The following is a 25730-nucleotide window of genomic DNA, read 5'->3' on the forward strand; positions in this document are numbered from 1 at the left end:
CCGTGCTTTGCCTCGCCTTGCCCCTTCCTACTCGGTGTCGGCGATGAGCGCGACAATCATGCGGTAGAGGTAGTAGAAGAAGCTGACGAGGTAGAATCCGAGCTTGATGAAGCACTCCTTTTTGTGCTGCGACAGCGTCCGGAAGATTTCTGTTGCGTCGAGCATGTGGTTCTTTTGCATCACTCTGCAGGGCGGCCGAGGACGAGTCCGAGGACGAGTCCGAGGAGGAGTAGAAAGCGAGAAGAGCGGCGGCGGCGTCAGCGTCGCGGCACGGTCACGAGGTATGGGGGAACAAAGGTCGGGGGGTAACGGCAACGCACTTGTTGACGTTGAATGCCACCAATGGCGCGTTGAGCAGGAAGGCGAGCCATTGGCCGCTCAGGAGGAAGAGGAGGGTGAGGACGGCGTGGGCGGCCATTTCCGGGAGCGTGAACTGTGGCCAGCAAGGCGAGGCGGGGAGTCCAAGGGGTTCGTGCTGCGTCAGTGCGAAGGCAAGCGAGCGGGGCCGAGCAGGCAGGTCTTCTTTGCGAGGAAGTCTGGCCGTTTGCCGCGGCACGCACCTGGTTGAGCTTGTTGCAGAGGTCGATGGGGTTGATGTAGTCGCACTCGAGGTCGGAGAACATGATGATCTGCAGCGTTGGCAGGGGACGAGGGACGAGGGTCGAGGTCAGCGTGGGCTGGGTTGCCGTTGCCACGGCGTGCGACACGGGAACCACCCCCTGGCTCCGGCGGTACGCACAAAGAAGACCATGGTGAACAGCAGCACTGCCGAGAGCAGCACCGACAAGAGGAAGAGCCAGCCTACATCGAAAGGAGAAGCACGAGGGGTTCCAAGAGTCTAGGGTCAGCGGAGCTGCTAGGCGTGGAGAAGAGGAGGCGCAAGGCGCTCGAGGATGGGCTCACCTTCACCCGACATCTTGAGCTGGAGGAGCACCGAAGCGGTCCGAGAAGGAGGTGGTCGTTGGGAGACGCAAGAGCGGCCAGGCAAGGCGGTAAAGATGAGCGTGGGTCAGCTGGGTCGGCGAAGCCTCCCGAGAGAACACCGTGAAGGCGACAGTAGAGCCTGATCGGGATGCGTACAGTGGCGGGTTGTTCGAAGTGGAAAAGGTGTTGGTTTCCGTGCGAGGTCGAAGAAAGAAGCTGGGTATCAGCGGGAGGAGGAGATGATGTACGAGGATGCTGTCGTGGACAGGCAGGAGGGTGTTGCGAGGTGGCGTGTGGACGGTTTGGTTGGAGGATGGCGGTGATGACGAAGGTGAAGTGGTGACGACGGCGACCAGCGTCCGAGCGAACGAAGTTCCGAGCCGCTGCCCGCACCGCGCTTCTGGCCCTGGCCCTGGCCCTGGCCGAGGCTGAGGCTGAAGCTGAGGCCTTCGCCTGCCTTGGCCGCGGGCGAATGGGGGTGGAGTTTCAGCGGCCATCCAGAGAGGCCAGCCTGGGCCACCCTCACCTGCCAGGCACCACCAGCCTTTCATCCGTCTCCGGCGGCGGCGGCGGCGGCAGCAGCGAGGAGGGGCGGCGGCTGCCCGGCGTGCTGCGTGTTCTTCCGTGCGAGCCAGGCGCAGCCCTGGCCACCCACGCGGCGCGCCTGTGACGTCGCTGGCTCCCCAAGCAAAAGCCTGGGCTCGGGGCGGATCCGGCGTCGCTCGTCTGGCTGTGATCGCCGCCCGCAGTCGAGAGGCCAGGCCAGGTCGGCCAAGCAAGCCGACAACGAGGGCCGGGGCGAAAATCAGGAAAAAGCAAAAATTGCAAAATTGGCGAGGGCCCGCCCAGCGCGAAGAAGTCGCCTCAAAAGGCGTCAGGCCCAGCTTCGTCCACACCCGCCGCCTTTCCCCCCACCATCTTCGTCCCCCACCCTCCCTCGTCCCAAAGGTGAGCATCGTCAGAGTGTCTCGACTTCGACTTCTCTCCCTTGGCCGTCGGCAACTGCGGCCCACTCGCCGACGCGCGCGAGCGAACGAGCGCGGCCTCGCTGCACGCATGATGATCCAACACTAGATGACGAGGCTGAGGGTTCCTCGACAATGCGAGAGGCACGCTTCGGGCTCGGCGGGCTCCCTCGGGGGTCCAACGTCTCGAAGCGCTCGCGAGGCCCCATGCTTACAACCCGTGGCTACCTATTCCTGACACAAGATTTGGTCCGGGATCCTCGCTTCCATCGGCGTTGACTCGGATCGAGCGGGCAGAGGGGGCCGTGGCCGTCCTCCGCGGTGGTCCATTCCCGGTCGACTAAGAGAAAGAGAGGGATGGACAGCAGAATCTAACCCCACCAGCTCTCCTTGGTCCCACCTCTTGCAGATGCCCCGTCCGGTCGACGACGACGACTACGACTCCGACTCGGGTTCCGAGTTCTCGGTCACGGATGTCCAGCTCGGGCTCGCAGACGGCCCGCTCGAGGGCGACGACGAGGCCAACCCGCTCGTCTCGAGGATCGGTGGTCGGGCGGTGAGTAGTGAGTCTCTCTTGGATCGTGTGCCTCCGTGTCTCCCTGCTCTTTCCCCCCGGCGCGCCGTCTCACCATTACCTTCCTCGCCCTGCCCCTTCTTCCCCGACTCGCAGGCCTGGCTGCCCATGACCTCGACGCCCCCTCGTGAAGTGGCGCAGTGCAACCACTGTCAACGACCCATGCAACTGATCGTGCAGATTTTTGCCCCGCTCGAGGGCTCGGCATACGATCGCTGCCTCATGGTCTGGGGCTGCGGCCGCGCAGAATGCCAGAGGACGGATGCTTCTAGGTGAGTCTACTTGGACGATCGATCAACTTTGCCGAGCAGCAGCGCAGCCAGCACCACGACACCCGTCCGAGAACCATCGACCCTCCGCCGCGACGACGCACCGCAAAGGATTACCACAATTTCTTCACTTGAGCCGTTGCCTCCGGGCGACGGCATGAAAAAAGACAATCTTTGACAATCGAGCTTTTTAACCATGATGCAACGCTCGTCACGGACGTTGGTCATCGGTCGTCGGGTATTAGGATCGCTGGTCGCTGCCGTTGCTTGCTGCTGTTCGGCATTTGTCGCAACGTCGCCGTCTCCGCCGTTGTGGCTCTATTCTGACCTCACCGACCCGTCCTGTCGCTCACCTGAACACAGCCTCAAGGTCATCCGCGTGCTGAAGCACAATCCGCGCTGGGCAGCCAAGCTCGAAAAGCAGAAGCAGCGCCGCGAGGCGCGCGAAGCCCGAGCTCGCGAGCGCGCCGAGCAAGAGGCTGCCCGCAAGGCCGAGCAAGAGCGTCTTTCCAAGATCAACCCCTTCGCGTCCAACGCCTCGACACAGGCCGGCGGAGCAGGCGGCCTGGGCGACATGCTCTTCGGTGGTGGCTCTGCAGGCGCCGGCGCCGCGAACGCCAATCCCTTCGCCGCTGCTGCCCCAGAGCCTGCACCAACCTCGACTCCAACGGCCGCTTACGGCAAGGGCGACGACGATCAAGGCGGCGACGGGTCTTCTTCGGAAGATGATGACGACGAGGACGAAGAAGAGGAGCGCCTCGCCGAAGAGCTTCAGATCAAGGCCGACCTCGAGCGCAAGACGAGCAAGGACTCGGCGTGGGTCAAGCAGGTACCCAAGTACCCCGCCCTCTACCTCAACACAGTCCCCGAGCCCTCGTCGTCGTCCAAGGCGGCCGACAAGAAGCTGACGTCGTCGCAGGCCAAGACGCTCAAGCGCGACGAGAACTACGACGAGGAGGAGCTCAAGGCGTGGGGCAAGGAAGGCTACGAGAAGATGATGCTCGACGGCATCGACGACGTGTTTGAGCGCTTTGCTAAGCGCGTCGGCGCCGAAGGGCGGCAGGCGGTCCGCTACGAGTTTGGCGGGCAGCCGTTGCCCTTCCACGGCCGGGGCCAGCTGTACACGAAGCTGTGGCCCAAGCAGTCGGACAGCTCCGCCAAGCCGGGCCAGCCCATCGCCGTGACGCGCGGAGCGTTTGCGGCGGGCGCCGGCGCGGCGACGGCCGAGGGCGGCGTCTATGACGCCTCGTGCATCCCGCCTTGCCCCACGTGCGGCTCTGCGCGGACGTTTGAGGCGCAGCTGATGCCCAACCTCATCAACCTGCTACGTCCGCAGGCGATCCAGCGGGGCGAGGAGCAGACGTCGTCGGACGACGACGAAGACGGCGACGACGACGACGCCGAACTCTCGCACCTCAGCGGCGAGGAGCGCAGGCGGGCCGAGATCGAGCGTGAGCTCGGCCGTGCCATCCCCGCCCCACCCAAGGCCAACGACGAGGCCAAAGGTGCGGCGACCGAGGGCGCCGAGGCCAAGAAGCCGCGGATGCCCAGGCGTACGGGCCTGACGTGGAGCACGGCCATGATCTACGTTTGTGAGAAGGACTGCTGCATTCCGGTCGACGGCAGCGCCGAAGAGGGCGAGACGTGGAGGGAGGAGTGGGTCGGCGTCCAGTTTGAGGACGAGGCCTGATGCCATTGCTCTCCATAGCCTTGTCCAGCCAGCCCCCCCATTGGTTACTCGCTCCCGGCCTGTACTTCTACCGTTCCCACCCGCGCGCCGTCAACCTGTACTTGTACCATACCCGCAATCTCCTATCATATCCTCGTCGCCCCCGGCGTCACGCATCACACGACCCTGCCTCTCTCTGCCAACATGATCCCAAGCGAGCCGTCTCGTCTGGTCTGGTCTGATCGTGAGTAGGCCTCGGAGCATCCGCCGTCGAGGTCGAGGTCGAGGTTGAGAAGAGGAGCCCGAGGTCGCTTAGTCAGCCTTACCTACGCCGAGTCCCGTCGCCCGAGAAGAAACCTAGCCTGCTGGCTCGGCGGCGAGGAAGAGAAAAAAAGTTGGCGGTCGGTGGACGGACGCTGCGCTGCGCCAGAAAATTTTGCCCGCTGGCTGCTGGTGGTGCTGCTCGCCATCGTCGACTAGCTGCCACCTCGCCGCCATCTTCGCCGGATCACCATCAACGCCATCACCTCCGACGCGGTACACCCTCCTCCCTGCGCTTCGACTTTCCGCGCAAACCACGCTGCATGGGCTTCACCGTCTAGCTCACCTCGGACCTGGGCCTGCGACTTTTCTCCTACCCACCGACGGTCGAGACGCGCAGCCCTGCCCCTTCCAAGGCCGGGATCGTCAGAGGCCAAAGGGCGCGCGCACGAGGCCGCTTCCTTCATCGTCCGTCTCTATCCCACCAACAGCCTCGCCGCTCGCTGCTCGCTAGACTCGGTGTAGCTTCGACAGCTTAGAACCACCTTCCGTCCACCACCACCGTCGCCACCGCCGCCGCCGCCTGCGCGAGCCAATCCGCCACCATGGACGTCACGCGGCCGATCACGTCCAACATCAGCTCGACCTCGTTCTCCTTCCTCTCGGCGGAGGAGATCCGTAGGATATCCGTCACGCAGATCTACAACCCCGAGCTGCTCGACATCACCAACAATGCCTCGGCCGGCGGTCTCTACGACCTCCACCTCGGTCCCATGAAGCATGCCGAGATGTGAGTGGTGGCCACATCTCTATGCCCGGCGCCTTTTCGTCGTCTGCTGCTCAGCGCTCGTCTGACATGCTCGTCTCGCTGGCTTGCCGTCTCCCCTCTCTCTTGCCCCGCTCAGCTGCAAGACGTGCCACATGGACGGCTTCCGATGCCCAGGCCACTTTGGTCACATCGAGCTGCCAGCACCCGTCTACCACCCGCTCTTCCTGCTGCGGATGTACTCGGTGCTCCAGTCCATGTGCCTCTTCTGCCACAAGTTCCGAATGACCGAATTCCAGGTGCGTGCGACGCCCGCTCCCCTTTTGACCCGCTGAAACGCCGTGCTGACGTCTCGCTCGTTCTTTGCCTCGACCTTGGCTCGCCCTTCCGTTCGCCCTCTCTGCAGGCTATCAAGTTTGCGGCGCGCTTCCGCCTGCTCGAGTACGGCCTGGTGCAAGAGGCCGAGGACGTCGGCAACATGGAGCTTCGGCGCTCCCACCGCTTCACGTTCGCCGACGCCCGGTCCGACGGCAAGGCCAATGAGAAGAAGAAGGCCAAGAAAGGCGAGCAGCAGTCCGACGACGACGAGGAAGAGGACGAGGATGCCGAAAACGACGAGGACGCTGGGAAAAAGTTCCGCCTCGTGCAGGACGACAGCAAGCCGTCGGAGTCGGTGGCCGAATTCAAGGTGCGCGTCGACGCCCACGTCGAGCAGCTGATCCAGCAGGCCATCAAGGAGGGCAAGTCGAACACCTCCGAGCTGCTCGAGGCGCCCTACGTGGCTCGCAACAAGCTCATCGCCGAAGTCTTCAAGCCCAAGACCAACGCGCGCTGCGAGCGGTGCAGCGCGTTCCGCACCAAGCTGCGCCGGGACGGCCACCTCAAGATCATGGAAAAGTCGAGCGGCGCGGCGGCGGCGGCGGCGAGACAGGCGATCGAGGAGATCGAGAGCGGCGTCGACGGGTCAAAGAAGAGCAAGGCCAAGTCCAAGGCGGACGACGCCAACGGCATGGACGTCGACGACGACGACGACGATGACGAGGACAGCGACGCCACGCCCGCGCCAACCGCTGCATCGGACAAGGCGGCGCTCAACAAGGCGATGAGTGCCGGCGCCAGCGAGCACGACGGCCTGTGGCGGATCGTGCCGCCGGCCGAGATCCGCTCGCACATGCGGTTGCTCTTCAAGAACGAGTCGGAGCTTTGCTCGCTCATCTTTGGCCGCCACGGCGCCTTCCAGAACCTGGCCGATCCGGGCAAGCCGCGCCGCAGCATGAAGGGCGAAGCGCTGTGGGAGACGCCCAACGGCGCCAGCGCCGACAACTTCTTCGTCGAGGCGCTGGCCGTGCCGCCCACACGCTTCAGGCCAGCCAGCGTCATGGGTGACCAGACTTTCGAGAATCCGCAGAACGAGCTGCTCACAAAGATCCTCAAAACGAGCTTCCGGCTGCGAGACCTCAACCAGGAGCTCACCTCGATCGCTTTCGACAAGTCCTATGGCGACCTCGGGCCCGCGGCGACGCGCGACGAGCAGCTGCAGGCGCAGCAGAAGTGGCAGCGGCAGCGCGACGAGGCGTACCAGAAGGTGCTCGAGGCCATGGTCCAGCTCCAGGTGGACGTCAACTCGTACATGGACTCGAGCAAGAACCCCACGCTGACGCGCGCCGGCCAGGCCCCCACGCCCGGTGTCAAGCAGGGGCTAGAGAAGAAGGAGGGCCTCTTCCGCAAGCACATGATGGGCAAGCGAGTCAACTTTGCCGCCCGCTCTGTCATCTCGCCCGACGTCAACATCGAGACCAACGAGATCGGCGTGCCGCCCGTGTTTGCGCAGAAGCTCACCTTCCCGGAGCCCGTGACGGTGCACAACGTCGAGCTGATGCGCCAGCTGGTCATCAACGGCCCGAAAAAGTACCCGGGCGCGGCGGCGATCCGGATGGAGGACGGGTACGAGGTGCTGCTCGAGAAGAAGACGCTCGAGGAGCGCACGGCGATCGCCAACCAGCTGCTGACGCCGCAGGGCAACACGTCGCGCCACAACAAGGGCAGCTTCGGCGGGCTGGGCAGCTCGGCGCGCACGCCGACGGCCAACAAGCAGGTGCTGCGCCACCTGCGCGACGGCGACATCCTGCTCCTCAACCGCCAGCCGACGCTGCACAAGGCCTCGATGATGGCGCACAAGGCGCGCGTGCTGACCGGCGAGCGGACGATCCGCATGCACTACGCCAACTGCAACTCGTACAACGCCGATTTCGATGGCGACGAGATGAACATGCACTTCCCGCAGTCGCAAGCGGCGCGCTCCGAGCTCTACAACATCGCCTTCACCGACAAGCAGTACCTGGTGCCGACGAGCGGAGAGCCGCTGCGTGGCCTGATCCAGGACCACGTCGTCGCCGGCGTGTGGATGACGAGCAAGAACACGCTCTACACGCGCGAAGAGTACCAGCAGATGCTCTACGGCGCGCTGCGGCCCGAGAATGGCTACACGGGCGGCGGGCGCGTGCTGACGGTGCCGCCGGCGGTCGTCAAGCCGCAGCCGCTGTGGACGGGCAAGCAGGTCATCTCGACGGTGCTGCTCAACCTCAAGCCGGCCAAGGCGCACGGCATCAACCTGGTGTCCAAGGCCAAGGTGGGCGGCCGCAACTGGGGCAAGGACCACGCCAGCGAGGCCGAGGTCATTGTCGAGGACGGCGAGCTGCTGTGCGGCGTGCTCGACAAGTCGCAGTTCGGCGCCGTCTCCAAGGGTCTCGTCCACTCGGTGTACGAGGTCTACGGCCCCGAGTACGCCGGCAAGCTGCTCAGCATCTTTTCGCGCCTCTTTACCAAGTTCCTCCAGGCCAACGCCTTCTCGTGCAGGATGGACGACCTCATGCTGACGCCCGAGGGCGACGCCCAGCGGCGCAGGATCCTCGACGAGCGACGCGCCGAGGGGCGCACCGTGGCGCTCAAGACGGTTGGCCTCGAAAACGAGGACCCGACCCGCCCAGAGACGGACCGCAACCTGCGCATCCGCCTCGAGGAGGTGCTGCGCGACCGCAACAAGCAGGCGATGCTCGACTCGGACATGATGGGCTCCGTCAACACGATCACGTCGAGCCTCATCGACCAGTGCATCCCCGACTTCCTCTACAAGAAGTTCCCGCACAACAACATGCAGATGATGACCGTGTCCGGCGCCAAGGGCTCGATGGTCAACGTGTCGCAGATCTCGTGCCTGCTCGGCCAGCAGGCGCTCGAGGGCCGCCGCGTGCCCGTCATGATTAGCGGCAAGACCCTGCCGTCATTCAAGCCGTTTGACACGTCGGCGCGCGCCGGTGGCTTCATCGGCGGCCGATTCCTCAGCGGCATCCGCCCGCAGGAGTACTACTTCCACTGCATGGCGGGTCGCGAGGGTCTCATCGACACGGCCGTCAAGACGTCGCGCTCCGGCTACCTCCAGCGATGCCTGATCAAGCACCTCGAGGGCGCCCACGTCCAGTACGACCACACCGTGCGCAACTCGGACGGCGCCGTGCTCCAGTTCGCCTACGGAGAGGACGCGCTCGACACGACCAAGAGCGCCTTCCTCAACCAGTTCGACTTTATGGCGCAGAACTTCGACAACTTCTGCAAGCGCTACGACCCGGCCCAGCTGGCCGACGTCATGGAGGCCGAAAGGGCGCCAAAACACATGAAGAAGGCGCTCAAGAAGCCGGACCAGTACCCGCCCGTGCTGAGCGTCTACTCGCCCGCGACGCACTTTGGCTCGATGTCCGAGGCGTTTGCGGCCAAGGTGGAGAAGTACATCGAGGAGAACCCGCGCAAGCTGCTGGGCGAGAAGCGCAAGAAGAAGAAGCAGCGCAAGTCCGAGGGCGGCAAGGGCGGCGGCGCAGACGACGAGCCGGTCGAGAAGCTGCGCTCGGTGCGCGACAAGCTGGGCGTCGAGGCGTTCCGCGCCATGGCCAAGGTCCTCTACCACCGCGGCCTGGTCGAGCCGGGCGAGGCCGTCGGACTGCTGGCGGCGCAGGGTGTCGGAGAGCCCTCGACGCAGATGACGCTCAACACGTTCCACTTCGCCGGCCACGGCGCTGCCAACGTGACGCTGGGTATCCCGCGTCTGCGAGAGATTGTCATGACGGCGTCGCAGAACATCCAGACGCCCATCATGCACCTGCCCGTGCTCGATGGCATCACGGCCGAGCAGATGAAGACGTTCTGCAAGGACGGCAGCCGCCTGACGCTGAGCCAGGTCGTCGACGAGGCCGTCATCACCGAGATTATCTCGGGCAAGACGGCCGACAACGGCTTCAGCCGCCAGAGGACCTACACGCTCCGCCTCAACTTCTACCCGCTCGCCGAGTGCCGCGAGGAGTACAACATGACGCTCGAGCAGCTCTTCTCGGGCCTCGAAAAGACCTTCATCGCCACCCTCGAGCGCGAGATCACCAAGGAGCTCGCCAGGATGAAGCGCGACCGACAGGCGCAGGCGGCCGCCATCGGCAAGGCCCACTCGGCGTCGAGCAACCACGACGACGACACGGCCGGTCCGAGCGCGGGCAGGGCCGCTGCTGCCGCGTCGTCGTCGTCGTCGGGCGCGGACGCCAAGTCGCGCAGCCAGAACGCCGACATGGACGACAGCGACGACGACGGTGCCGACTCGGACGGCGGCGACGGCGATGCCGACGACGCCAAACGCTCGTCGCGACGCAAGGGCAAGGTCTCGTACGACGACGACGACGACGATGACGCGCAGCGTGTGCCGGACACCGACGAGGGCATCGAGGCCGCCTTCCGGGACGACGACGACGACGAGGCGCTGCGCGACGCCGGCAAGGATGGCGACGACGACGACGACCGCGATCAGCACCGCGACGACCTTGCATCGCGCGCCGACATCGCTGAGCGGGCGGGCAAGCTCGACGACGAGTGCAGCACGTTCACCAAGTTCATCTCGGGCTTCCGCTTCGACAGCAGGCGCGGCCAGTACGCCGAGATCGACCTGCAGCTGCCGACGACGGAAAAGGTGCTCCTCATCAGCGCCGTCGAGCGCGCGTGCCAGACGAGCGTGGTGCGCGAGATCCCCTTCATCACGCGCGTGCTGCGCCCCGTGGCGTCCAAGAAGGACGACTCGCGGCCCAGGCTGACGGCCGAGGGCATCAACTTCCGCGACCTGTGGACGTTTGCCTACGGCGTCGTCGACCTCGACCGCATCGAGACCAACGACATTGGCGCGCTGCTCCACACCTACGGCGTCGAGGCCGCCCGCCAGGCCATTGTCAACGAGATGAAGGCCATCTTCGACACCTACGGCATCGGCGTCTCGATGCGCCACCTCTACCTGATTGCCGACTATCAGACGGCCGCCGGCGGCTTCAGGCCCTTCAGCCGTGGCGGTATCGCCCAGTCGGCCTCGGTTTTCCTCAAGGCGAGCTACGAGACGACCATGAACTTCATCGGCAATGCCGCCTTGCACGGCGAGTACGAGAGCCTCACGGGCCCCTCGGCCAACATTGTCGTCGGCAAGCCCGTCAAGAGCGGTACGGGCGTGCCCGAGATCAGGGTGGCGCTGCCCCGGCCCAACCTCGTCGACGCGGCGGCGGCATGAGGCGCGGACGCTCTCGCTGTCCTCGTGCCTACCAAGCTCGGTCCGGTCTTGTCCCGCCTTTGATTCTGGCTTCGTCGCGCCCCGCCTGTGGCCGTTGTATTGTAGACGTCGAGCTTGCCCCGCTCATCGTCATCCCCTCCTGCCCCCTCGCAGCTTTCCCGTGCCCCCCTCATCCCTGCCTAGGCTCCCTCTGGACCGGTCCGAGTGACCCTGTACATACAAGATCATAGCCATTTCCTCATGCTTCCCCCCTACCCCCAAAATGCCGGCGCGTCCATTGTACGTAGCCAGCCCGGTTCCACCCATGCATCCTAGAAAGAAAGGCCAAAGCCGTATTCCAGACAAACACGCGAGCCCTCGGTGTCGGCGTCGGTGCATCGGCGTCGGGCCGACTACTTTGCATCCCAGAAGCGCTGCTCGTACCAGAGCACGGTCCTCCAGACCTTTTCGAGCCTGGCGAGGTTGTCGCCCTCCCTCTCGTGTTGGGGCAGACGTTCGACGATGGCCTTGCAGTCGCGCACGAACGCCTGGAACTCGTCCGAGGTCCAGTTGTGGATGAAGGTGCGGAGGGACAGCTCGACCGACTCTGACCCGGCCTCGTCTGCCGCGCCCGGGTTAGGTTGGATCTGGCCCGCTTCCTGTTCGGCGGTCGAGGGAGAGGGAAGGTGTGTGCGGGCGTAGGTCCAGGCGCGCAGGTAGAGCTCTTCCATGGCCCACAGGAGCACGGCGCACTCGGCGTGCGAGCCGTGCGACGAGAGCGAGGCCATGTAGTCGATGTAGCCTCGCGTGATCGGGTTGAGGAGGTCCAGCGATTCCGACGACGAAGAGGGTCGGCGCGAGACCGAGAGGCCGTACCGCGCCGCCGTCGTCTCGAAGAAGTTGATCTCGCTGCGGCGTCGCGGCGAGCGAGGTCGGGCGGAAGGCATGCGGGGATCGTGTCAGTCACAACACATGCTCTCGTTCCAACAACACGGCGCACTCAGAGAGAGAGAGACACGGGCACGGTCCGCTCACCGATGGATGTTGCTTAAGGCGCCGCTGAGGGTGGTAAAGGTCTGCTTCCACTCTCGACACGCGGCCGAGTCGGGATCCTGCTCCGGTACGTGCATGCGCGCGATCATGTTGCCCATCAGGCGCGTGTAGCCGCACATGGCGTACAGGCGATCCTGCGTCAGCCACGCCGAGAGCGCGTCGTTGGAAATGGTCAGCGAGCCCGCCGACCAGAGGAAGGGATGCTGCGTCGCCTGCTTCACCCCGGCCTCGTCCAGGGAGAGGAGGTGCGCTGTCAGCGACGACGTCGGCGAGGCGGACATGATTCGGTCGGCGGCAAAAGTGGGAGAGGTATGGGGGACGGTGTGACAGGATGAGGAGGAGCTCAACAGGACAAGAATACGGGTCGTCTGCGACGGCCGGCCTGGCCGAGCAAGGCGAGGAGGCGTGGGTCGGCAATCGATGGGCGAGGCTGGCGCCAGTTCTTCCACAGATGGCCTGTGCTGCTGCTCGCTGACTCTGCTTGGGCCTCGGCGCCGGACCGAGCCGCCAGAGAAAAGTCGGAAGCAGCCGCGCGCTCCTTCACAGCTTCCAGAGAGCTGTCAAACACGGACACCTTGGCTGGTAGCCAGGACGATTGCCACCTTCGGCAGAGCCGTGGCCCGGCATGATGCCGAAGTCGACACGCCGGCAGCCCAGACTGAGGAGCCAGGACAATGGCAGGCTTGGCCTGGCCGGGCCACGCCGGTGGCTGCGCCCCTCGTCTACGCGGCGCGCTTCCGAGGGCCTGCAGGCGCGAGCGAGAAAGGCCCGAGGGCCCGGAAAAAGTCGTCGGGGGGCCAAACACACCAACACTCGCTGGGCGGTCCTCGACGTCCCGCCTCGACCCTCGATCCAACCTTGTTCTTGCTTCGTCTTTGGCTTAACCGCAATGCCTGTCTTGGGCTCCGGACACCACCGACGACCAGCTCCACCCACGTCCCACCGCCACAGCCGTTCGCCTTGTAGATGGTCCACGAGCTAGAGCTTGCATCTCGGATTGGACCCGCCGCTACCGCTGCCATCGTCATCGAGGTCGAGGTCGAGCAAAATGGTCTCTCATCCTCGTCGACCTGGCCCCTCCCATCATCGTCCTCCTCGGATCGCTCTCGAAACGCTACTACTCCACATTTGAGCGCACCATGTCGACGCTCGTCACGACCACCGCCACGGCTGCTACGCTCGAAGTGATGGCCACATCGGAGGCGACCGACGGCCAGCGACGTGCGCGCCTCGTGGACCGGATGAAGTTCCGCCCTCCCGCCTCTGCCCTCACATCCAGCCGCGCTCTGATGGCGCGGAAACGTGCCGCACCTCCGTCACTGAGCACACGCCCGGTGGAAGCCGATGAGCGACGACCGCACTCGCCCCCGCCTCGGCCATCGGAGCCCGCCACGCCCCCGAAACGAGCACCGCCACGGCAGCGACGTCGCAAAGTCCCCGTCAAGTTTCGTCGGCTCGCTCCGTCGCCCTCGCCCACTCCAGATCGTAGGAACACGCGCTCGGGCGACGCCGCCTCTGCAGCTGGTCCCTCTCGTCTTGCTGGAAGGGGAAGCGACGACGACGACGACGAAGAGAGCAGTGATCAGCACAGCTCGCCCATCGGGACCTTTGGCGCGCCTCCGATCGGCCTAGGGAAGCGCAAGCATGCCGCGGCTGCCGGTCCTTCCAAGCCGGCGCGGTCGACCAAACGATCCCGTGTTCAGCTCGTGTCCGCACAATGTGACGTCGAGGAAGCACGGCACGATACGAGCGGAGACATCGACGTCTCGGACATTTCTTGCTTCCCAACCTTGGCCCCGCGTTCCGCCTCGCGAGGGCAGAGCGAGGCCCGTCGTGAGGACGAAGAGAGGGATGAGAACGGGAACATCGACGAGCCTGGATCTCGGCCCGAGTACGACCAGGATCTCCAGCAAAGTCTGGCGCACGACCTCGGGGACGACACCGGGGCAGCCGCAGTCACGACAGCGATGCGGACGCCATCCCTAGCGGCCGACGAAGCCACTTTCTCGAGATCGATGGCAAGTGTGAGCGCCAATCTTGCGCCGGACAGTCACGAAGATGCAGCGGGATCGTCAGCCTCTCGACCTGCCCCTGCAAAGCGCGCCCGTACGGCCCGAGTCGACTATCTCGCCGCTACAAACGAACCGACGGCTTCAATTCAGGCCGCCCGGCAAGCAGGTTGCCTGCTGCAGTCTCACGTCGAAGCCGGACGATGGACTCGTCCACAGGCCCCCGCCTTGCATCGCCAGAGCCAGGCGCATCGCAGCAAACGAGTGCCGGATCACAAGAAGCAATTGGTGTTTCGCCACGCGGCGCCTGCAACCGCTTCGGTGCGGCAGGACTTCACGCTGTCGAACTCGGCTGCGTCCTACCGCGACGCCCTGCCAGACTGGGCCAGCTCAGCTTCTCTGATCCTCGCTGATGAGGCAGCGGACTTGCTCGAGTTCCAGCCATCGGGCCTACCTTGCTCGGCTTCATTTGCCGGATATGCTGCGATCGCCGACGCCCGGTCCGACGAGCCAATTGCGGTCTCGCCAGGAAGCTGCCTCAATAGTGCCAACCTCCTCATAGAGCAGTCGACCTGGGAAGCCCGGCTATGCAGCCCGAGGGCTCGCTACGAGATCGTCAAGCTGGTCGTGCCCATCTCGATCCCGGCCAGCCATGCCGCGGCGAGCGATGCGATCTGGCTCGATGCAAACTCGACGCCCGCTCCTCACATACAGAGCGAAGGTCCGAGGAAGCTGGCCTGGCTTCCCGGCACATTTGCCAGCTTCGCGACATCACTCGCTGATCTCTTCGCATCAGCGTCGAGGAAAGGCAGGACCGAGAGCATCATGCTGGGCTACACGGCCCTTCGGCATCGCAGCGGCACGCCACGCCAAGTCACTATCTACACCAACCTCGATCGTCTCGCTGAGCTGCGCGTCTGGCTGGCGCGGCTCGAGGTCGATGCGCACGGCACCAGACCGTTCCGCCTCGACGGCCACGGGGCCAGACTGGTCGTCATCGATGCCAAGCGTCGCCCGCTGCTGGTCTTCTGAGCCGCTGTCGCAATCAGGTGACCGCCTCGTTCCGTGTCAGTAGAGAGATCTGCTTCCGTCTAGGTCTCGCTCGCACCGTATTTATATCGAGCTCCGTCTGTATTTCTAGCATGACACTATCCTACTACCGCCGCACGGCTACCGTCGTCGTTTTCAGCGTCTAATCGAGGTACGTCCATTCTGATATCAACCTTCGACCCGGAGCGACTCGAAGCCAAAGTGAGTAAAGCTCTTGGACCACGATGCGTCCGCTCCGTCCTCTTGTTGCTCAGTCTGCTTTGGTCCGCGCCCTCTCTCGCCGCCCTCTTCTTCTTTCGCGGAGGTGGTGGCAGCGCTGGCCGGAGGTGCGTCTGCCAAGAGCAAGCTTTGCAGCGCCGTAACGACCCTGTCCGCCGCCTCCCTCATCCCGCCCAGGTTGAAGGCGGCGGGACCGATCTGGAGAGCCGAGTAGGCTCCCACGACAAACAGGGGCAAGCCGCTGGCGTACTGCAGATCCTGCGTCAGGACCGGCAGACCGCCGTGGTGCGCGATCGGCCGGCTTGAGGTGAGCTCGCGCATGAAGGGTAGCGCGGAAAAGTCGAGCGAGGGACCCGTGGCGCTGAGAATGTAGTCGACCTCGAAGGTGCTTTGGCGGGGCGATGCGGGCGTCGAGGAAGCGGTGGCGGTGGTGCTGGTGGTGGTGTCGGAATCGAAACGGGCGCTGGTCGGCGACGAGGGTGGCGCTACGTCGTCCTGCGATGAAGACGAGGAAGAAGTGGAAGGCGAATCGAGGACGTCGCGATGCTCTGCCTTTATGCGGAGCCACTCCTCCTTTGACCGCCTCTTGTCCTCGTCAGCCATGGCCTCCCATTCTTCCCTCGCGGTTCTCTCTTCCTGCTTCGCCTTCGTCCTCTTCGAAACTTCGCCACACCACTCTGTCGTGACTGTCCACCGCTTTCCCTCTTCATCCCACTGCGTCTCGCGGCACTCTTCAAACGTCCTGATCTCGACCCTGCCCCTCTTCTCCAGCTCCCTCAGCAGTCGGGCGTACGGCGGGGTGACGCTCCCGCCGTTCCTCGCCTGCCTCAACATGCGCAGTCTCTCAGCGCCGTCTTCCGTCTGCCAGAAGTGCATCTTGGCCAAGTTGCTGTAGCGGCCCATCCACTCGAGACCGATGTCGAACGGCCGCACCTTGAGGTGGCCACGGAGGAGAAGGATTACCTTTTCCACGCCCCGATGCAGGGCAAGCGACGCCAGCTGCGCAGAGGTGAGTCCGCCGCCGATGAGCAGGAGCGTTGTTGGTCGGCCTGCTGCGATCCGGTGCGAGAGGTAAGCAGGCGGAAAGGTGAAGCTGGGCTGCGCAAAGGCCGATGAGTGCGCCCAACCCTCACTGAACGGCGGCGGGGGCGGCAGCTGAGGCGCCTCGGGTCGCGCGGCTGCATCAGCTTGTGGCCTTGCTGCCTCGAGGAAGGAGGGTATGTTGGGTCGACCTCCCGGCCCGACGGCGCTCACGACCGCCCGGGCTCCAAAGGTGGTGCCATCCGCAAGGCTCAGGTGGAATCCCGCCGTCTCGCCGGCGATGCCATTATGGACTGCATCAAGCCATTCCAGATGGACCACCTCTCCCTTGAGCATGGTGACCGGCGCCTCATTTCGGACGGAGTCTTCATGATGAGACTCGGTCCAATCGACCGCATCTGGCCATCTACCTGCGTCACAGGTACCTCGAAGGCCATAGCGCTTCACGACGCCGTCCTGGATAAAGTCGCGGAAGAGGTCGGTGCTGGGCGTGAAGTAGTCTTTGCGATCGCGCTCGTTGACGGCAGGGCCGTAGATCTTGAGAAGGCGGGCGTAGTGACGGTCGTTTCGCTGGGCTTTGCACTTGTGCTTCGACACCTCGCGTCCCACGACGCCTGGGATCTCGACCAAGTCCGGCGGTGCCGCTGTTTCGCTCGACGAGACTGCTTCGAACGAACGGCGCTTTGTCCTACCTCTCGTCTTGGGACGATGGGAACGCTGCTGTGGCGAGCAGACATCGTCGTGGGCGGCCAGAACACTTTGCCAGACGAAGTCGGAGCTGCCCTGCCTCGACTTGCCTTCCCTCTGGGCGAATGCGAGGAGCGCATCGAGGTCCGAGGGATCCGGGTGGAAGAACAGCGGCGAACGGAGGTGTCGAATCTCGTAGGCGGCAAAGAGACGATGCCAGAGAGCCATCCACCCTTCGCCGATCTTGTCAATGACGAGGATGCGTATCCTCCCATCGCAGTCGCAGGCTCCTTGGCCGCCGTCTCCGAGGCTCTTCGGGTCGGCGCGCCGGTGTCGCGTCGATCTCGATCCGTCCTTGCGCGTCCGGACGAGCGGCGTCGTCGGGCGGCGCGCGGACCGATTGAGCCAGTGCAGATGGCGGTGCTCATCTTCGGTGTACAGCGCCGCGGGTCGCGATTCGAGGATCCGGCAGACGAGGGCGAGGGCTGCTGGGCCGGATCCGATGACGACCAGGTCGAAGAAGGCCGACGGTTCCGGCGCGGGTGTGCGGGTGACCTTGACCGCGCTCGATGCGGCCTCTGTCTGTATTGCCTGGTCGAGCGAGGGAGTGATGCGGTGCGGAGCGAGGCCTTTCATCGTCGAGCAGGTATGGTCTTGGGGCAGCGTGTTGTCGTCCTGGAGATGTGGGTGAGTGGGCCATCATCGAGGCTCTCGTATCCTGCTCCTTTATCACCGGGCGTGCGAGGGCGCTACCTTCTTCGATACTCGAAGGCAACCGACCGCTTTCCGACCCGGAGAGGAGCTCTCGGGTACCCTTGTGGCCATCATGGTCTCCATTCGGCAGCAGTGAGACGTGATGCTGCAGGATGTACCGTTTAATCGTGGCCACGACCCAGACGACGACGGTCGCGGTCATGACTGGCAAGGTACTCCCACTTAAGGCCCTCCCTACCTTTCGAGCCGCCGACTTCTCTGATCAGCCCTCTAGCTTTACGCAGTGTTCCAGACGACGAGCTTGGCATCCTCGCTGAGCGGATGTATGGGTTGAGCGAGTCGGTGGTGCTCAGAGCGGCATGAGTTAGGATGGCAGCGAGGAGTGAGGAGGATCGGCTCACCGTCGTGGCCCAACCTGACAGGTCCACATCCATGCTGCGACCCCTCTGCCGTACGAGTCAGTCTAGCCAGCCTGGGAACGTACGTAGCATCACGGCACCACGGCGGAGGGTGGTGTGATGCGTTGGGCCTGCGAGGGCTGTCAAACGTGCGCAGCCCGGCTGTCAAAGGAAAGTGACCTGGCGGTGCCGTCTGCAACACCACCTTCCAAGACTTCCGTCGCCATCATCCCGGCTCGCCATCACACCATTCAATCTCATATCCCCTCAGATCCCGTCGCGCGAGTCGCGACCCTCATCGAATAGGCAGCTCCCTGGTGGCGCCTTTGGATGCGCCGAGCGTTGCCTGTGAAACGACAGGGTGCACTCTGCCTCTGTGCGTCGCTGATCCTGGATCTTCTTCGGGAGGGGCCAAGGATCGCCCTCTCTTCATATTCTCACGGCAGCTCGCGCGCCAGCGGCATTGCGTGATGGCCCCGCCGTCCTGACCCACGGTAGCCTCCTTATCTATCCGCCGCCGTCCAAACGTCTACCCCACTGACAATCCTCGCACAGAGCTCATCTTCTTGACCTTGCCGAAAGCATGAAGTGCTGCGTCTCCTCCATTGAGCCTTCGTCCTCCTAGCAGGTTCAAAGCTCCCTCCTCGCCCTCCAAGCTTCGCGCTCGGTTCCCCTTTTGGGTCGATTTCAATCTATCGAGAAGATGGCAACATACCGACCAACCCAATGGCACCATCGACATTATGCTGCCCCCGCTCCGTCAGCACCAGATCTAGCTCGATAGCCGCCGCCGGTGGCATGCAGGCACGGTACACATGGCAAGCTGGTCTTCAAGGCAATCACGAGCGTTGGTCACAGAGTCCCGACGCAGCGTCGAGATCATGCAAGGAAGGAGGAGGCGGTCGCTGCCCCGCACCGGTCGAACGCGATGAAGCCTACAGTATCTCTGACTCGAGGTGCTGACGGGCAGGCCGGGCTGGTACAGTAGCCGCTGCGGGTCAAAGATGATGGCTCGTGGACGCAGAGCTTGCTGCCCATTCACGTCGGCCCCACATGCTACATAAGAACCAGCGCTCGACGTCCTGTTGCGCAGCTTGAAGGGCAAGTCTCGCCCCTCTTCTTGCTACCGCACCTCGCTCAAAGGTCGCTCCAACCAGTCCCTCGCCTTCGTCACCCCTTCGCATCTGCCACGATGCCATCGACGCCGCCCCTGTCGCAGGGCGTTGGCTATGGCGTTGTCATCGGCCTCGGGGCGCTCTTCGCCATCGTCGTCGTCGGCATCTCGCGCTCGTTGACGCGCTTCGCCGGCCTCTCCAAGGACGCCGAGGAGTTCTCCGTGGCGCGCCGTTCGCTCGGCACGGGCCTGACCGCGGCCGCCGTCATCTCGTCGTGGACGTGGTCGACGACGCTGCTGTCGAGCGTGTCGACGGCGTACAACTACGGCGTGGCGGGCGCCATGCTCTACGCCTCGGGCAACTGCACCCAGATCGTCCTCTTTTCGACACTGGCCATCCAGCTCAAGCGGCGCGCCCCCTCGGTCCACACCTACCTCGAGCTGGTCCGGCTGCGCTTCGGCCTGCTGCCGCACCTCACCTACATCTTCTTTGCGCTCGCCACCAACATTCTCGTCTGCAGCTCCGTCCTCCTCGGCGGCGCGGCCGCCATCAACGCCATCACGGGCGTCAACGTATATGCCTCCCTCTTCCTCCTGCCCGCCTCGGTCGTCGCCTACACCCTCCGCGGCGGCCTCCGCTCCACCATCCTCGCAGACTACCTCCACACCGTCGTCATCTTCATCATCCTCTTTGTCTTCTTCCTCCGGACCTACGCCACCTTCCCGCAGCTCGGTTCGCCAGCCGCCGTCTACCAGAAGCTGGTCGAAGCCAGCGTCCCTGGCCCGGTCGAGGGCAACTACGAGGGCTCCTACCTCACCCTGAAGACCAGCGGCGGTGTCCAGTTTGCCTGGCTGAGGTGAGTGCCCGGGCCTGCTGCCGGCCATCTTTGCTGGCACGGAAGCCCCCACTTCGGCCATTGTCCGCGGCAAGAAAATCGCCTCGACGCGTGTCCTGACCGTCCTTCTTCTTCCACCACAACCATCCCTACCCATCCATCCCTCCTCTCTCGCAACACAACCACCTACATCGCCTCGTTCTCATGCCGTCTGCACCGCCAGCTTCATGGAATACACGGGCGTCGTATTCCTAGACGCCAGCTTTCACCAAAAGGGCGTCGCGGCGACGCCAGAGGCAGCGCTGCCAGGCTATTTGATCGGCGGCCTGGCATGGTTCTCGATCCCGTTCTGCCTGGCAACGACGGCGGGCCTAGCGGCGCTCGCGCTCGAGACGACGTCACCCTCTTTTCCGACCTACCCAAACCGCATCCCGCCCGCGGACGTCAGCGCCGGACTCGTGCTGCCCTACGCGGCGCAGGCCATCCTGGGCAAGGGCGGATCCGCGGCGGTGCTGCTGCTCATGTTCATGAGCTGCACCTCGGCCATCTCGGCGCAGATGGTCGGCGTGTCGACGGTGGTGTCGTACGACATCTTCAAGACCTACTTCCGGCCCAGCATCCGCTCCGACTCGCTGCTGCGCGTCAACCAGGTCGTCGTGGTCGGCTTCGGCCTGTTTGCCGCGGCGTTCGGCTCGCTGCTACACGGCATCGGCCTTGACCTCGGCATCATCTACAACCTCACCGGCATCTTCACGGGCGCCGGGCTGAGCCCGCTCATCTTTATCTTCTTTGACCACCGCCTGCATCCGCTCGCCGTCTTCCCGGGCATCTGGGTCAACTTTATCGCGGGCGTCGCCGTGTGGCTCGGCGTGGCGTACAAGGAGTACGGCGTCATCAACCTCTCGTCGGTCGGCGGCCTCACCCCGTGCCTCTCGGGCTGCGCGACGGGCATCGGCGTCGGTCTGGTGGTGTCGACGCTCAGCGTCCTCTTCTTCCCGCGTCCCTTTGACTGGTCCACCATCCCGCACCTCCTCAAACAGCAGCAGCAGCAGGCCAAGGCCCTCGGCGGCGACAGCGACGATGCAAGCGACGACGAGGTCGAGATTGTCGAAAACGACCCTCGGTACAGCAAGGTGCGGCTGGACCGGAGCCTCCGCATCGCGCTAGCTGCGGGCGCCACCGTCTTCCTCGTCATCACCATCATCTGGCCCTTTTCCCTCTACCGCGACTACATCTTCGGCAATGGCTTCTTCACCGGCTGGGTCATTGCCAGCTTCATCTGGGCCTGGCTCGCCTTTTTCGGCGTGGGCATCTACCCGCTCTACGAGGGCCTGCCCGTCTTCAAGCAGATCTGGCACGGTCTCGCCGCGCACCTCGCCGGGCGACGCCTCGACGGCCAGAGAGCGAGGTCGTCGACGACGACGACGACCAGGTCGGGCAGCCAAGACGATGGTCGCATCCCGACGCTCGAAAAGTCTGCACGGGGAGCTCCGGCAGACGGAAGCGGGGCGAGGAGCACCGCGAGCGACCAAGGGTCCGACGAGATTGCCAAAGGCCCTCGCACCTCGCCCGGGAGCGAGAACGAAAAGGTCATCGCCCTCGCCTAAACGGCCCACCGAGCCCGCTCCTCTCGTGCCTCGTCCCTCTCCCCTCTTCCGCCTCTCCGCCCTAGCTTCCCGATCGCCGCCTCGCCTCCTTTATACCAGACCTCATCCTTCTGACCCCGCGCCTCACGCTCCTGTCCCCTGATAGCCTCGCTGCGGCGCAACGAGATGAATGACGTGGTATTGAATGCGCTTGGTGGTGCTGGCTGAGCTGGGCTGGGCTGGGCTGCTACAGAGAATGGCCCATGTCGCGACGACGGCGCCGCATGTGCTGTGCTGAACGGGGGAAAACGTGGTGCGTGTGGTGTGTAGGTGCTGGGGCGCGACAATGCTAGGATGGGAAAAGAGGATGCCTCTGACGGTCGGGACTCGTCGACCGATCCTCGTACGAAATCCGGCGCAACCAGTTGCGGAATGAGTGAGTGTCCTCGGACGATCCGCCGCGGACTTGACGCCGTGCGGGGTATGTACAGAATGAACGTCGAGAGGGAAGGGCGGCGCTGAGGGCCCGCGCCCCGGCCCTTCAGTACTTCCACGAGCCGCGGAAGAGGTGGACGAGCCGCGAGGTCGGCTGGATCCTGTCGGCCGGGTTGAAGCCAGACGAGGGGAGGATGACAATGTCGCGGATCTGGACGGGCTGCGTGAGGCCAACGAGATCCTCGGGCCGGACGCCGGCGGCGGCGTAGAGGTACGAGACGACCGCGTCCGTCCAGACGGCGGGGCCCGTCCACTCCTCGACGCTGTTGGTGTGCCAGCCCCAGCGCCACGCGCCCGCCTGCCACTTCCACTGGTAGTGAATCGTCTGCCAAGGCTCCGAGGTGCGCTCCCGGCGCGCCTGGGCCTGCTCGGTGCGGTGGTGCGGGTCCCGCTCGCCCCATCCCCATCCGTCGGCGAAGCCGTCGCGCTCCTTTTCGGCCTCGTTGGCGCGGTAGATTTCCGACGCCTGCAGCACGCGGCGCAGCACGTCGAGCAGGATCGGGTGGTTGGGCGCCAGGTGCATCGTCCACTGCACAAACTGCAGCGAGCGGTGGCGGTTCATGGGCAGGATCCTCGCGCGCTCAAACCAGGCGCGGATGCTGGCGTTTTCCGTCGGGTCCGACTCGATGCCGATAATGGCGCGGATCGGCTCCCGCTCCCGCTCCACGGCGGAATTGACCCCAGCAGCGTCCTTGCCATCGGCCAGCCTGGCCTTGACCGCCGCCGCTGCCGTCTTCTTCCACTGCAGCGACGGGCTGCCGACCATGTTGGTGAAGAGGACATCGCCGTGGTCGGGGAGCAAGGTCGAGAGCGGGACGGCGTCCTTGGCCCAGTCCGACAGCGGCATCAGGGGCACCGTGTCCATGTCGCTCCAGGTGCCTCCTTCGAGCAGCAGCAGGAGGTACCGCAGCAGGTCCGCCTTGAGGATGAAGCGGGGCATCTCGTCCCAGATCCGCTTGATTTCGGTGCCATGCCAGTGCTTCTCTACCCACGCCTCGGCCGCCGCGTCGTCGAGGAACTTGGGGTCCGCGCCCATTTGCGTCCACTTCGATGCCCAGACGTTGGGCGCGGGCTTGCCGTCGGAGGACCAGATGGTCTTGGGCACGACGCTCCAGGGCTTCTTGGGGTCGGACGGCTCCTGTCCAGCTTCGAGAATCGATGGTGGCGGGTATCGAATCTGGTCAAGGTGGCGTGAGAGGGCGCTGCGGGCATGCTCGGTGGGGATCTGGGTGGCGAGGGTTTGATTGAGGTATTTGAGGTACAGCTCGGGCGGCAGGTTGATGTAGTTTGGCGGACGGAAGAAGGTGTAGGCGCAGATGTAGAGGGTCGACGCGATCGCGAGAGCGACGGCGAAGAAGAGACATCTCCGTGACGGCCGCTTCCTCGATAGGCGCGGGATGATGGTCGTGTAGCGCGAGGGCGGACGGTAGCCTGGGGGCGGAGAGGTGATGCGCTCTGCTCCGTCTATCGAGTAGATCGAGTCGGAATGGACGCGATCCGTGGACCCTCCGGCGATGTTGCCGTCGTCGTGGCCGTGGTAGAGGGGCGAGTAGGCTTGTCGCTCCTTGAACGAGAGCGAGACCTCCTTTGTGGGGGAGCGGTAGGGCTGCAGGCCGATGCCGCGGTCCGCCGAGGAGCCCTTTGCGCCGAGACCCAGGATGTTGAACATTGCAAATGGCGGAAAGGAGCGTATTTGATGCCGAGGGGGCTGGGAAAGGGCGCTGGGCCTGTCCGCCGAGGTCCTCGTCTCTACCTTGTACCTGCGAACCGACGCGTCGAACGAGGCTGGGGAGAGCTCTGATGGCGTACGGCGGCTGCGAGGAGCCGGGAGAGCTGTTTGAGGGTCACGTTCGTCGGCGGAGCCCGGGCGGTGCTGTTGCAGGTGGGTCGAGGTCGGCGCTGCTAAGGAACGGAGTTGAGAAGTGGGCAAGACCCTGAAAGGAGCGGAAGGGGCGCCGAAGACCGAGACCGTGAGTGGCGGTGCCTAGGCAGCGATTTTGTGTCGGGCCACGCCGCGGGAAGACGAAGGCAGCTGGCGGAAGCGGTGTTGCGATGGTGGCGGAGGTAGTGGTGGTGGAAGTGAAGGATTGTGGGCCCATGTACAGGACGGCCGGTGGGGTCGAGGCGTCGAGGGAGAGGCCCAAACGGCGGCAGGGGGTGCGGCGCTGCGTCGGCGTGTCAAAAGGAAAAGCTGCTTGCAAGAAGGCCAGCAAGAAGGCGAGGAGCCCGGCCGCCCCGCCTCATTCCCGAGCAAGCGCAGGCAGCCGCCGCCTCTCTGTGGGGGAGCTGTGGCCAGCCTAGCCAGCCCGGCCTCGCCCTGGTGTGGCACGGATCGCCCCGCAACCGGTTCAGAAGCAGCCCCCCGGTGCTCCTTTGCAAGGTCTCGAGGGCGAAGCACGGTTCGACGAACCGATACGACAGATCGATGACTGCCGCCAAACAAAGCGCCGCCCCCTGGCCCCTCGGTCGGCCGTTTGCTTCGCAGCGCCATGCTCAGCCCAGCCCGTCCCGAACATTCAAGCGGGCGCAGAACAGGCAGGTTCGTTCGTCAGAATGCAAGGCAAGCTTACTCGCAAGCCGGCTCGACCTGCTCCCATCCTCGAGACGCCTAGGTTAGGGCTGTGCCCCTCGCTCCGATGTTTGCTTTCTTCTCACCCTTCTTGCCCCTAGCTAAGCCGGCTCGCCCTCGATGTCCGAGCCTGGCAACGCCGCTTCAGATGTCGCCCTGGCCCTCGAGCTCGTTCGTCGGTCGCGCGTTCTGCCCCCTTCCCCTCGACGACCTCGAAGAAGGCTTCCGGACTTGGCCTGCGATAAGGAGGCGGCGTGGCCCTGCCCTGCCGGGCAGCTGCAATTGGACGACGGCGTCCGTCCTTGACCGTGCGCAGAGGCCGGGCCCATCTACGTACTGGACGGTCGTATTTCGTTTGCAGTCAGGCGAGCCTGCTGGCCCCTCAATTGTTCGCGCTGCAAATCGTGAGCCGCCCCTCTGCCTCTCCCTCCTTCCGAAGCATCCAGGCAAGCTCGCGAAACCGAATCACCCAAAGGCAGGCACTCCGCCGACGAGCGTCTTCGCCTTCGCTTTCGATATGGCGAATGCCTGCACCGCCCCGCGGACCAGCCGAGACGGGCCAGGGCAAGCCCAGGCCAGGATTCGGCCTGTCTGCTGCTCCCATCGGCCCAAGCCGAACTCTGCGACAGCAGCATCAGGTAGGCCGGCCTCCCTTTGGTCGAGGATCTCGATGCCGGTCGACGACGATTCGGCACGACCAGGATGCCGAGATCCCAAGCCACCATGATCGAGAGGGGGCAAGGGAGCGAACGGCCGGCAGGCTGGTGGGTAGGGCAGGGCTCGTCTGCGTGTGTGTGTACGTGGGCCTCGCTGCGTCGTCGGGAAAGCGGAACGTGGACACCCACCGAGCAAGAAGCGCACGAGCAGCAGGCCAGTCGGGCAGCCGGCAGCTGCCTGCCTACCTGCTGCTTCTTTTTCGCTGCGCACAACTGGAGCCTTCGCTTCGACTTTTGGCCTCGGCATGCACT

The 25730-nt window shown here is 64.7% G+C and overlaps 8 protein-coding genes across 8 annotated transcripts; 4 read left to right on the plus strand and 4 right to left on the minus strand.

Moving 5' to 3' along the window:
• Window positions 1-27: 27 nt before the first annotated feature.
• Window positions 28-916, minus strand: PFL1_01936 (uncharacterized protein; the record flags this gene model as incomplete). The annotated part of the gene is made up of 5 exons (XM_007879447.1): window positions 28-184; window positions 321-433; window positions 561-629; window positions 740-801; window positions 904-916. The coding sequence occupies 5 exons, from the start codon at window positions 914-916 to the stop codon at window positions 28-30; spliced, it is 414 nt and encodes a 137-aa protein (XP_007877638.1).
• Window positions 917-2298: 1382 nt separating this feature from the next.
• PFL1_01937 (uncharacterized protein) lies at window positions 2299-4422 on the plus strand (the record flags this gene model as incomplete). The annotated part of the gene is made up of 3 exons (XM_007879448.1): window positions 2299-2445; window positions 2560-2735; window positions 3096-4422. 3 exons carry the CDS (start codon window positions 2299-2301, stop codon window positions 4420-4422), a joined length of 1650 nt encoding a protein of 549 aa, XP_007877639.1.
• Window positions 4423-5267: 845 nt separating this feature from the next.
• Window positions 5268-11012, plus strand: PFL1_01938 (uncharacterized protein; the record flags this gene model as incomplete). Its single annotated transcript, XM_007879449.1, has 3 exons — window positions 5268-5452; window positions 5568-5727; window positions 5835-11012. The coding sequence occupies 3 exons, from the start codon at window positions 5268-5270 to the stop codon at window positions 11010-11012; spliced, it is 5523 nt and encodes a 1840-aa protein (XP_007877640.1).
• Window positions 11013-11404: 392 nt separating this feature from the next.
• On the minus strand, window positions 11405-12325 carry PFL1_01939 (uncharacterized protein; the record flags this gene model as incomplete). The annotated part of the gene is made up of 2 exons (XM_007879450.1): window positions 11405-11900; window positions 12027-12325. 2 exons carry the CDS (start codon window positions 12323-12325, stop codon window positions 11405-11407), a joined length of 795 nt encoding a protein of 264 aa, XP_007877641.1.
• Window positions 12326-13183: 858 nt separating this feature from the next.
• Window positions 13184-15085, plus strand: PFL1_01940 (uncharacterized protein; the record flags this gene model as incomplete). Its single annotated transcript, XM_007879451.1, has 3 exons — window positions 13184-13346; window positions 13527-14068; window positions 14294-15085. The coding sequence occupies 3 exons, from the start codon at window positions 13184-13186 to the stop codon at window positions 15083-15085; spliced, it is 1497 nt and encodes a 498-aa protein (XP_007877642.1).
• A 186-nt stretch (window positions 15086-15271) lies between these two features.
• On the minus strand, window positions 15272-17686 carry PFL1_01941 (uncharacterized protein; the record flags this gene model as incomplete). Its single annotated transcript, XM_007879452.1, has 1 exon — window positions 15272-17686. One exon carries the CDS (start codon window positions 17684-17686, stop codon window positions 15272-15274), a length of 2415 nt encoding a protein of 804 aa, XP_007877643.1.
• A 1668-nt stretch (window positions 17687-19354) lies between these two features.
• On the plus strand, window positions 19355-21719 carry PFL1_01942 (uncharacterized protein; the record flags this gene model as incomplete). Its single annotated transcript, XM_007879453.1, has 2 exons — window positions 19355-20133; window positions 20336-21719. The coding sequence occupies 2 exons, from the start codon at window positions 19355-19357 to the stop codon at window positions 21717-21719; spliced, it is 2163 nt and encodes a 720-aa protein (XP_007877644.1).
• A 520-nt stretch (window positions 21720-22239) lies between these two features.
• Window positions 22240-23862, minus strand: PFL1_01943 (uncharacterized protein; the record flags this gene model as incomplete). The annotated part of the gene is made up of 1 exon (XM_007879454.1): window positions 22240-23862. The coding sequence occupies one exon, from the start codon at window positions 23860-23862 to the stop codon at window positions 22240-22242; it is 1623 nt and encodes a 540-aa protein (XP_007877645.1).
• Between the last annotated feature and the right edge of the window lie 1868 nt (window positions 23863-25730).

Source organism: Pseudozyma flocculosa (assembly GCF_000417875.1).
Source record: "Pseudozyma flocculosa PF-1 unplaced genomic scaffold scaffold00005, whole genome shotgun sequence".
Lineage (NCBI taxonomy): Eukaryota > Fungi > Basidiomycota > Ustilaginomycetes > Ustilaginales > Ustilaginaceae > Pseudozyma > Pseudozyma flocculosa.